This window comes from Pongo abelii, chromosome X, assembly GCF_028885655.2.
Source record: "Pongo abelii isolate AG06213 chromosome X, NHGRI_mPonAbe1-v2.0_pri, whole genome shotgun sequence".
NCBI lineage: Eukaryota > Metazoa > Chordata > Mammalia > Primates > Hominidae > Pongo > Pongo abelii.
The window spans coordinates 8,592,791-8,605,667 of NC_072008.2; the positions used below are offsets into that span (position 1 = coordinate 8,592,791).

The 12,877-nt window shown below is 39.4% G+C and overlaps 1 protein-coding gene across 3 annotated transcripts in view; it reads right to left on the reverse strand.

The window, feature by feature from the left end:
* The window catches only part of ANOS1 (anosmin 1), a 202,695-nt gene that overhangs the window by 39,401 nt on the left and 150,417 nt on the right, over positions 1–12,877 (reverse strand). For all 3 annotated transcript variants that reach the window (XM_054544313.1, XM_054544312.1, XM_002831363.2), the window contains exons 7-8: positions 2,439–2,644; positions 139–283 (exon numbers count right to left, since the gene is read on the reverse strand). In XM_054544313.1, the coding sequence (XP_054400288.1) occupies positions 139–283; positions 2,439–2,644 (351 nt within the window). The remainder of the gene's footprint in view (positions 1–138; positions 284–2,438; positions 2,645–12,877) is intronic.

A 12,877-nucleotide genomic window follows, 5' to 3' on the forward strand; every position in this document is an offset into this window, starting at 1 on the left:
AGTCACATGCATGTGGGTAAGAAGATTTGCCATATAATTATTCCAAATCAAAAATTCACTCTCCCTCCATTGTGCCTTGTTGTGATATGGCGCCCGTCATGTCACAATCATCTTGAAAAACATGACACAGTCACTTACTGTTGTTGGTTGCATGTGTGGATGTGAAGTGAAGGGACACCTTTGCACTCTTCAGCCGTGTCTGTCCCCAATACGTTATGGCTTGCAATTCCACAACATAGTCACAGTCTGGCTGGAGTTTCTCCAGGATCACAGAATTTTGAAACTAGAAATTAAGAGAATATACCCAAAATACGTTACAAACCTTCCACGTCTCTCATCTTCACTGCAAAATCTCGTGTGTCATTATGAAGCATACCAACTTCTGATTTCTTTTACCAACTTTTCTATATCTTTGGGATCTGAAAATTCAGCTTTACTACTGATCAAAATAAACTTCAGGCCAGGTGCGGTGACTCCTGACTGCAATCCCAGCACTTTGGGAGCCCGAGGTGGGAGGATCGCTTGAGCCCAGGAGTTTGAGACTACCTGGGCAACATAGCAAGACTGTCTCTACAAAAAAAAAAAAAAAAGTTAATTGGGCATGGTGGTATGCATCTGTAGTTCCAGCTACTCAGGAGGCTGAGGTGAGAAGATTGAACTCGGGAGGTTGTGGCTGCAGTGAGCTGTGATCGCACCACTGCACTCCAGCCTGGGCAACAGAGTGAGACCCTGTCTCAAAAAATATAATGAAATAAAAAATAAAAATAAACTTCATAGAAAGGCCAAATGTATTTTGAAATACTGTGTCTAAACCAATTATTGGTCTCAGATACCATGGAAATAAATCATTCTGAGCCCTCGCCACTCTAAGACACCACCTCTCGAAGGAAAGGGAGCTGTTTATAATAAAGTAACAGAGATTTATGTTGCCGCATACCTGGAAAAATTATGAATTGGCACTAATTGTAATTCTTTGATATCTGTTCTAAATTTTCTAGGAGCAAATTTCCACCAAATGCTATACAAAAGAAAAATTAACCTGACAAAATGCTTCAAGGTGCTTCATTATTTTCTGTCATAATGTATTGGGCAGGGGGCTGGAGGGCGGGACCTGTCAGCATTTCATCATGTCACTTTTTGCTCTAGATTCCTAAGTGATTCCCCAATTTCAGCTCTTCCAGCTCATGTGATAAGTGTGCACTACCATTATCATCTGTAGCAAAATCCTTCAATATAAAAAATGGAACTGTCATAAAATTTCATAAAAATAAAGTGGGGCCAGGCACGGTGGCTCTCGCCTGTAATCCCAGCACTTTGGGAGGCCGAGGTGGGCGGATCACGAGGTCAGGAGATCGAGATCATCCTGGCTAACATGGTGAAACCCCGTCTCTACTACAAAAAATTAGCCGGGCGTGGTGGCGGGCGCCTGTAGTCCCAGCTACTTGGGAGGCTGAGGCAGGAGAATGGCGTGAACCCAGGAGGTGGAGCTTGCAGTGAGCCGAGATCGCTCCACTGCACTCCAGCCTGGGAGACAGAGCGAGACTCTGTCTCAAAAATAAATAAATAAATAAATAAATAAATAAATAAAGTTAAAATAGTATAATGGCTAAATATCAATGATACAGACTTTTTGAGGCATGTTTTATAATTCTGAAGAGCACAGATATTGAAATCTTTAGCCTTGCTATCTTTTCATTTCTAAACATTTATTTATGGAATTCAACTTTATAAGTGATAGGAAAAGGTATTTATGTAAATTTTATGACAAGATAAAGGAATGTATACTAAAAGGAATCCAAATAACTATTTTTATGCAGTAAGCATTTCAAATAATACAAGATGCTTGCTATCATAAGAATCTCATTGCAGAAAATGGTTCAATGAAGATTTTATTTCTTGGCATCTGACGAATAAACCACTCCAGATCCTTTTAATCAATGAGAAGAACATATTGTGAGACGTGCCCTTCCTAAGCTGTTACTGCTCAGTGATTAGATTACAGACGGAAACACTTCGCAACAGAAAAGCCATGAACATCCACTCTTCCATTTACAAGGATCTCTCTCTCTCTCTCTGTCTCAAAAAAAAAAAAAAAATACTTAAAATTAAAGCACATTTTGCATAATATCATTTTCTATGGCCAGACCGGTAAGATATGGATCATTTAAACTGTTCCTTTGATTTCCAGAGTTCTGACTGACATTTAGATAGGAGTAGGTCAATGATCTAAATGCAAATGCTTCTGCCTAAAATATAAAAGGCAAAACAGCTGGCATGCCCCTGCATTCTGTGAACTTCCTCGGTAGAAATGAATGGGAGGGAAGCTTTCCTCCATCCATGGCATCTCTCAGTTTAGCAGAGGCCTCTTTTCAGGCCAGTTGCCTTGAGTTGAAATACCCTCTGTGGGAATAACAATCCTTCCTCCAGTTCCCACTCACCCCATCCGTAGTCTTTCTCCGCTTCTTCTTTGTTGGGACAAGAGACTTACTGCTGACCGTCCAGCTCCAAAAGACCTTGTAGTGATGCACAGGGATGTCCGGCTCCTCGGGGAGATCCCAAACTATAGTGACGGTCACACTCCCATCACTGTTGACGGTGGAGTTGGCCAGCTGGAGGTTAGCCGGCGCTGGTGGGGCAGATGGATCTGAAATCCCAGTACAAAGACACATCATATGACTCCACAAAACTAACATCTTTGGGCATGTAATGACTACATGGTCAACACGTGAAGCATTGCTTTTTATAGATAGAAAAGCTGAAAACGGGTGGAGGGGCATGGTGGCTCATGTCTGCAATCCCAGCACTTTGCAAGGCTGAGGCTGGCAGATCTCTTGAGCTCAGGAGTTTGAGCACAGCCTGGGCAACATAGTGAAACCCTGTCTCTACAAAATATAAAAAATTAGCTGGGCAGGGTGGTGCATGCCTGTGGTCCCAGCTACTCAGGAAGCTGAGGCGGAAGGATCGCTTGAACCCGGGAGGTCTAGGCTGCAGTGAGCTGTGATTAGCACCACTGCATACCAGCCTGCGCAAGAGAATGAGACACTGTCTCCAAAAAAAAAAAAAAAAGTAAAAGAAAAGCAAAGCTGAAAACAAGCAGTTAAGTAAGATCTCCTTGTTAAGCCTCAGATTAAAAGATAGTGTATTAAACAGTAAGATAAATTTGTTTGGTCCAAATTTGTAATACAGAAGGATCGTTTTAGGCATTTCCATACCACGGCAACCCAGCCAAATTTTTACTGTGCTGAAATTGACACATTTTAGTAAAATATAGTACAATTCAATGTGTGTGAATTGACATTAAATAGGTAAGCAACAAAGAATCACCTTTTAACACTCTGAAAAGAAAAAGAAATTCAGCTCATAAAAGCAATTGTTTTCATCTTCGTGCCCTGTAGCTAGCGATTCTTGCATCAGTTAAGAGCAATAAAGGGAAATCAGAAAAGAAAAAAAAATAAAAACCTGCACCATTTTTTATCCACATTGCACACTGGATGACTTATGGATAGCATTCATTTTTGTGATTGTACCATTTCTGGTTTGTCTTATTAACGAAAACCTTCTCAGCTGTCAAGAGAAAGATGAGGTGCTGGAATTACCACCTCACAAATCTCCACTGAAAATACATATATGAAGAAGATTAAATATAGCAAAGCTGGAGGGTCTTTACTTCATTTTCTGTTACAAATTGAGCAAGTGGAGATGCTGCTCACCACCAGTGATTTACAGAGAGTTTCATTTCAAGATGCCATCACAGGAAGATGCTGTCAATAATTCTAATTATAGCACCATCTGTGTTGGAGGCTCAAAAAAGTCATATCTAACTTGATATAAATGAAGAAGACTGGAGAAAAAAAAAATCCATGTTTTTACTCTCAGTCATTTGTGGTTTTGGAATGATGGAAACATAAGTTATTTTTTGAAATTTCTTGCTTTCCTCTATGATACATCATGTCTGGACATTTAGTTAGGTTAGTTCCTTTATTTTCTAAAATAAGAAAGCTTCATAGTATTTTTTAGGTAAGAGGCTAATCAAAAGCATATTATGTGATACTGCTAGTCAAGTCATTTTTTTTTTAAATTAACTTTTATTTTCAGTTCCAGGGTACATGTGCAGGCTTGTTACAGAGGTAAATATGTGCCATGGTGGTTTGCTGCACAAATCAACCCATCACCTAGGTATTAAGCCCAGCAACCATTTAGCTGTTCTTCCTGATGCTCTACCTCCCCACCTCCCCCAAGCAGGCCCTGGTGTGTGTTGCTCCCCTGCATGTGTCCATGTGTTCTCATCCTTCAGCTCCCACTTAGAACTGAGAGCATGCAGTCTTTTGTTTTCTGTTCCTGAATTAGTTTGCTGAGGATAATGGCTTCCAGCTCCATCCATGTCCCTGCAAAGGACATGATCTTGTTCCTTTTCATGGCTGCTTAGTATTCCATGGTGGATATGTTCCACATTTTCTTTATCCAGTCTACTGTTGATGGGCATTTGGGTTGATTCCATGTCTTTGCTATTGTGAATAGTGCTGCAATGTACACAAGTGTGCATGCATCTTTATAATAGAATGATTTATATTCCTTTGGGTATATACCCAGTAATGAGATTGCTGGATCAAATGGTATTTCTGAGTCAAGCCATTCTCAATCAACATCAGGAATCTCTGGAATGTCCAAGACTTATACTGGGATATGCTGATTCCCTGAGTGCAGGTGGGACCAAGGATTATGTATATCTTACATGAAACACACAGGTAATATGAGGTAGATGACCTGCAGGTCAAAAGTACTGCATCAGGTGGCTCCTATGAGGTCTGAACATCACATATGTAAGGAGGAAATGTATTTTTCCTGTCGTTATTGGAATGGGAAGCACCCCAATATGGAGGTTTGGCAGAGCCATCTGAGGACTCCCCCAGTCATCAATATTCACAACACTGCTGATCACTTCCTTCTCTTAGAAATGCAGGCTTCATTTGGTGTTCAGGACACTACTCTACTGGATTTTTTTTTTTTTTTTTTTTTTTTGAGACAGAGTCTCGCCCTGTCACCCGGGCTGGAGTGCAATGGTGTGATCTTGGCTCACTGCAACCTCTGCCCGCCTGCCTGGTTTAAGAGATTCTCCCACCTCGGCCTCCCAAGTAGCTGGCATTGCAGGCATCTGCCATCATGCCTGGCTAATTTTTGTATTTTTGTAGAGACGGGGTTTCACCATGTTTGCCAGGCTGGTCTTGAATTCCTGACGTCAGGTGATCCACTCGCCTTGGCCTCCCAAAGTGCTGGGATTACAGGTGTGAGCCACCATGCCTGGTCTCTACTGGATTTTCATTCAGTTTCAACAGAAGCTATTTTTTAGCCCCATGCTCCATGATCCTTAACATCTCATAATCTCTAGACAGGAGAGTGTTCTGCATCTGAATTCAGGGGCCTCTCTCTTCTCATCTACACTCACTCTCTAGGGATCTCATCAGATGTCACAGTTTTAAAAAAATCTTTGTGCTGATAACTTTCAAATTGATGTCTTTAACATAGACTATGCTCCTGAATGCAGATCCAATCATTCAAATATCAATACTCAAAAAATACCTTCCAGTAGCTCCACTTGGAGGTCTCAGAGGCATTTCAAAACTAATGTGTCCCAAAGCAAAATCATGATCCCTATGCACAGCCCACCACCAACACATATCCCACCACGCACAGCCCACCACTGACATCACCATCTCAGTATATGGGAATTGCTCTTTCCAGTTGCTCTGGCCCCAACCCTTGAAGTCATAACATTTATTTTCCACTCATATCTCTTGAGCAAATTGTGTTTTAGCACTACCTTCAAAGTGTAACAGGAGTTTAACTGCCTTTTACCACTTCCAGTGCCCTGGGCCAAGTGCCAAGGGCTCTCCACTGCCTCCCTAGAGGTTTTTCTGAATACAGCAGTCTGATGATTCTATACTGCCAGACCATGTCACTCCTGTGTGCAGAATCTCCTTACTTAGGGTAAAAAACTAGGAGTCTCCTGAATGCCTTGCAACCCGTGCCTCAGTTACCTCCCAGAGCACCTTTCGTTTTATCACCTCCGTCCCTCAGCCCAGCCACACTGGTTCCCACGCTATTTCTTGGAAAGGAAAACCGCGATGCTACTGAGGCTTTTCCTCTCCCTTTGCCTAAACGCTTTCCCTGATGTCTCCACGGCTGGCTCCTTTCCTGCTGCCGGTGGTGACCCTATTTAAAATAGCTACATATGCTTTGCTCCATTTACCCAAAAAAAAAAAAAAAAAAAAGTCACCATGATTATGCCTTGCTTTATTATTCTCCAAGCCCTTATTACTAACTGTTGTGGTAAATATTGAGTGTCAACTTGATTGGATTGAAGGATGCAAAGTGTTGATCTTGGGTATGTCTGTGAAGGTGCTGCCATGGAGATTAACATTTGAGTCACTGGACTGGAAAAGGCAGACCCTCCCTCAATCTGGGTGGGCACCATTCCAATCAGCTGCCAGTGCAGCCAGAATAAAAGCAGGGAGAAGAACGTGGAAAATTTAGACTGGCTTAGTCTTCTGGCCTACATCTTCCTCCCGTGCTGGATGCTTCCTGCCCTCGAACATCAGACTCCAAGTTCTTCAGCTTTGGGACTCAGACCTTTGAACACAGACCGAAGGCTGCACTGTCGGCTTCCCTACTTTGGAGTTTTGGGGACTTGGACTGGCTTCCCTGCTCCTTAGCTTGCAGATGGCCTATTGTGGGAACTCATCTTGTGATTGTGTGAGTCAGTACTCCTTAGTAAACTCCCCATTATATATACATCTATCCTATTAGTTCTGTCCCTCTAGAGAACCGTGACTAATACACAAACTGACTTATTAGGTACCTTGTTTGCTGTCTGTTTCTATTCACGATAATGAAAGCTTCCTGAGAGGAGGAATGTTTGCCTGTTTTTTCACATCTGTATCTCCAGAGTCCAGAAGAGCACCTAGCACACAGTATGTGCTCAGTAAGCAATTGCTGAATGAATAAATGAAGGACAGGCTTCTAAACGTTAGCTTTGATTTGTAATGTGATATTTCAGTTTCAGGTTCAAACCCTGTCAATCAGAATTGCTAAATCACAAGATCCTAAAGTTAATTGCAAAATCAAAGGAGTGTTCTTCCCAGTTTGAAATAAAATAATTAAAGCAACACCTCTTCCTCTGGTGTAGGAATCAATCCTTAACCTACAAAAGGGAGTTACCAACCTTTCTGGGAGGGAACCTAGTTTACAACTGAATCATCACTTCAAGGCAAGAGAAGAATTAAAATGTGTGAAGATAATAACAGCCGTTCGTGTTCTCGGCAATGCACCTGAATGTCTATATGCTGAAAATAAGTAGTCACATGAATATTGCAGATATTCTAGGCTCATAAGGAAAAGCTCAAAATAATCTCCTCTTCTAAAGAAACTCTAACATTTAAGAAGGTCACTGAATTTGATCATCTTCTTTAATTTATGTTATTCATTACACCATTTCCTGCCCTGGAAAATTTTTCTTAGATGTTATCATAATAATCTAGAATAACATCATCTATTTTATGAAACATTATGAAACATGAAACAACGTAATTTATGAAAACAACATTTGAGAAAATAATGCATTAAAAGATATGAATTAATAATATTTTCTTTACATTTTCTCAAAAGGAAGGCCCATTTTGAGTTTACAATACCAAAATGGCAAACTTCCATTACCAAGATGAGGTACTCCCATCTCTTTCTCCCCCAAAATAATCACCATAAAACTGTAAAACCAGGTCAGGCATGGTGACCCACGCCTATAATCTTAGTGCTTTGGGAAGCTGAGGCAGGAGGATTGTTTGAGGCCAGGAGCTCAAGACCAGCCTAGGTAATAGAGAAAGACCCTGTCTCTACAGAAAAAAAAATATAAAATTAGCTAGGGCATGGTGTTGTGTGCCTGTTGTCCTAGCTACTCAGGAGGCTGAGGCAGGAGAACTGCTTTAGTCTGGGAGTTCAAGGCTACAGTGAGGTATGACTGCACCACTGCATTCCAGCCTGGATGACAGAGTGAGATTCTGGCTCTTAAAAAAACAAGAACAAAAAGAAAACAAAACCAAAAGAGAATGGCAGCGATCACCTGTTTATTGCCGTGATTCTCCTCTGTAAACCAGCCATTCATTTATCCATTTATTCACTATGGGGTTCAGGTGAGACAGGGTCAATCTAGTTTCTCTAATCTGAAGCATTTTACTCAGTCCTAACAAGTTTCCATATTTAAGCCATTCTCTGCCTTGAGAATTGGTTCCCTACATTATGAAACAAGGTGTATTCATTCGGCTGAATTATACAGAATGTTTTCTTTCATTATGCATGATGTTTTAATTGTTTTAGAATTTTGAAATGTAGTTGGAGATTTCCATGTGAAATTTATACACACACACACACACACACATACACATATATAGATATACATATGCATAAATAGACAGTGGCTGATGAGAGCCAGAGAGTCAGAGAGGGAAACTCTATACGTTATTATAAAGCCCTAAGGAATTTTACAACTTATTTCACATTTTTTTAACTGGTGAGGGTTTTAGGGGTCAGAGAGATAAAGATATATGTCCAAGGTCATTCACATCATTGATGGCAGAACAAGGAGTGTGAGAACAAAAAGGAAAGGAGAAAAATGGGGTTGACGGTCTAACAATACACACCTCTACATGCTACACTCTACATATATATTCCACCATCATAATGAGGGACAATATCCCTACAGAATGTAAAAATTCAAAGCCTTTTAATGGGAAAAGTGTCTGTTACAACAGTCTAGTGCAGGCATTGATAGGCCTTTTCTGGAAAGGGCCAGATAGTAAAGATTTTAGGCTTTGTGGACCATATGGTCCCCGTTACAATCACTCAACTCTGCCCTCATAGCTCAAAAGCAGCCACAGACAATATGTAAACAAATGAGTGTGGCTATGTTCCAATAAAACTTTATTTGCAAAACTAGGTTGCAGGCCAAATTTGGACCCTGGGCCACAGACTGCTCTCCCCTAGTTGGGAGAATTTCAAAAAGTGTGAAACCATTAGGTTTAGGAAACTCGACATGAGCACTGTTTATCCCTAATTTTACAAATATACAGTTGTATTTTGTCTATTAAATGTTAACATTATTGTTCTTATTTTAGAGATGGGGAAATTGAGGATCACAGTTTGATTCACTACTTCAAGAGCAGAGTTTGATTTACTGCTTCTTCAAGTGAGAGGATGGGAGTCACACCACAAGACCAGTGCTCTCCTAACCCTTCCTCTAAGTCTCAAATCCGGGCATTTTCCCCCAGCTCACTTCTCTTTCTGTTTGATGCCAACTCCCTCCTTATGATCTTCACAATTATCTGCAGAAACACACTGCAGAGAGCAAGCACATTTTCAGAGATAACTGAAATAGGAAGGCTGTATTAGCTCCTTCTACGCTATACAATTAGTGTGATTACCAATGTAAAATATGCTAAATATTTAGCATGTATACCCAATTTCAGCCTTGGGGAAAAATAGTTCCTTTTATTGATGATCACATGGGGTGCTTTCAGGAGAGAAAGATAGAACATTTGGATTTCAGAAAGATAAATTTCAGGTTTCGTCACTTAACCTCTTGTGTTTCATGCCACAAACAGGCAAAGTAACAAGCACGAAGGTTTGACACAATGGAAAGACTTTGAGCCTATGTTGGGTAAAGTGACAATAAAATCACTTATCACCCTTGGAGAAATGCAGGCCTATTATTGCACTGACATGAATCTCATGGGAAAAGACCACTTCTGCTTGTCCCAGCAGAAATGCCATCACTTTTTCTGAGGCAGGCTCCTCTAGGTTTAAGACAACACTATTTGTTAAATACAGAAACCTATGAGGCTATAAAGAGAGCAACGATTATAGATCATCATAAAGAAACATGCACATGTGCACATGGAGAACAATACCTATTTCAAGAAAATGAATGTTGATTTTACTTATTTCATTTCTACCAATAATGTCTATAGATTAAACTTCGCACTGAAACGCATCGTAAGAATACCTCATAAGGTATACTTATGGTATATACTTGATGTAACTTTGGTCAAGTGCAGTTATATTTTAAAAACAATAATATAACTGTGTCACAAAGTTTTCAACTAAATAGAAGTTTGGTTCTAATAATATTTAAACCTTTTTTTTTCTTTCCAGACTTGGCAGTTGGGGTAGTGTTCCCTCTCCCTTAAAAAAAAAAAAAAAAATCTTAGCAAAGCTGCTGAAGCTACACTGCAGGCAAATTTCCAACTATTAAATAGTTTCAAGACATATGTACAGCCAAGCCTTTTGCCCATTGGAAATGGCACATCCCGAGCAGCTGTGGAACAGAGTAAAAAGTCATGGGTCCCCACGGGGCAACAGGGAACTTTATTACCATCAGTGATGTCTGCTCTAGTTTTACTGACACTCTGTAATGCATGCATGGAATAACATCCAGTGTGATACTTATATGCTGCGAAAACAATGCTGTCTGCTTCCTTTTCCTTTGTAATGTATCCTATGCACATGGGGAAATAAGGAGAAAAAGATGAATGAAGAACTTGGAATTTAGAGGGAAATGAATATAATAACTAAAAGATAATATGCTAGGTTAAGGATAATTTAAGTTGGATTTTTATGTTTCTTCATAAGATCCCTTAAAAGTGTGTTATTTTGTGATGTCAAATTGATATTGACTAATTTCAAATGAACAAACATGCTTGCCCGCTTTTAGCAACATATCAAAAAAATGAATTTGGATTTTGCCTTATACAATCCACAAAATCAGAACTCTTCCTTCTTTTACTACCCATATTGACACATAGATGTAGTCACAGTAGCCAGAAACAAACACATTATTTCCCAAATTCAGCAAACTGGTAAATACTATTTTGTAATAGGTAGTAGCTACTTAGCAATATATATTTCCAGTCCTAAGCATGCAATATTCTGTATTTTTGTATTTTGCATTTACTTTATTTGTAAAAATACAAATGTTTATTTGTAAAATAACTATTTTTACTCATTTGATAAATATCAGCAATATCAAGGAAAGGTTAAACACCAATTTACTGAAAAAGACAAGCAACTGCAACGTGGAACCCAAAGGTGTTTTTATATTTGTAACCCTGACTCCAAATTGGTCATTCCCAAAATCTGGGCTCTCTGTCGGTTAGACATTAGTGGTCTTCTCATTCCAAGAAGTGAACAATAATGTAAAGCTTGTCAGATTTTGGGAAATGAGAGAGATAAAAATAAAAGAAGCTAGAAAGGGATGCCTGTGTCTGATTATTAACTTTGTACCATAGAGGAAGAAGATTAGGAATATTTAGTAATGTGGGAATTCCTTTCATGATTTCACCACATTTTATTCATGAAACTATTAATGTATTTATTTTAAACCATAATTCAAAATGTATTAGATCCACTTTGTAACAGGAATCACGCTGATGTCAAGTTAAACAAGAGGTAAACAACAGATGTTTTCAGGGTCCCACCCTGACTTTCTTGTGCTATGCTGTTTTCAGGACACATCAGCTCAACTTCTGAATGCCCTCCCACACCTCCTCACCTAAGGCTGTGTCTGGGCTCAGAGCAAGCTCTGCCAGCACGCAGACTAGATACGCTAGGAACAGCTGCAGACAAAGACTGACTTGAACACCCTTAACCCCCCTCCAGAGAGGAGTTCTGAGGTATGTGTGCTTCACGGTAGCTCCCTGAGTGCCCCATGGAGAGGAAGCTTAGGTTGCCTATGGTAAATAATTCACCCTTTACTGTATTCCTTCTACACCCTGTCCTACTTCCCTGCTTACCTACCACATTCCTGGATCACTTCCTAAGTAAACTGCTCACACTCAAAGCCTTCACTTGGATCAGGTTCTGAAGGTGTCTGATCTTTGATGGGCAATCTCTATTTGTTGAAATCTCTGTTTCAAAGCAGCAAATATCAACTTATGTAGGAATATGCAGACATATCAACATCTTGTGCTCAGAGGTTTCATGTTGTTTGTTCCAAATGGAATGGGATAGAAAACTTTAGGTAGACCCCCAGGAATGACCTGTGAAGGTAACTTACTATGTGCAAAGATGCAGTCCCACATTCTAAATAAAGAGAAAAAGTAGAAATGAGCACTAGTCATTAATCTATTAAACTATTATGCATCTTTAATTTCAAAGCCAATTTCCCGTCTCAAGTACCAGGAAGAAATACAGTATAAACAATTTAAGTAGGCAAATATAAAAATTATCCAAAACTCTTAAAAAATTAATGATTTTGCCCATCCTATATTTATGCATTTTTTCTGGGAGGGGTAAGAGGTAGCAATAAAAATACTCAGAAATGGTATTCCCCACGAAAAGGAAAAGCATGAAACTAATTTACTAATCTATGAATAACTTAGAATTTTCTATAAAAATAGTTATGTTAAATTAGGTATAAGTTATGGGAAAATAAATGAGTTAAGAAGAAATTAAATAGTAGTCAATCCATTTTGCCAAACACGGACTAATTTTGTGTTTTAAAATAACTATAAAGAAGATAAGGACAAGAAGTTTGGCTTTTCCATGAAAATCAGCTTTATAGTCCATGAATCCTATGCAGTGAGCCTAAACTAACTGGAACTCATTTTATCTATTTTTGCTGTTTAATTTTACTTTTATTTGCTGAGATATTCATGGTAGATGAAAAAAATAAAAATAAAAACCCTTCCTGCTTTCCTTGACCCAGCCTTAAGTTATCAACACTGTCTCTCTACCCAAACCAAATACAATAGATAATTGCTTACTCCTTGCACAGACTACTACCTTGGAAGTGGTGACTGTTTTTTAAAAGTAATTTTAAACCACTGGAAGA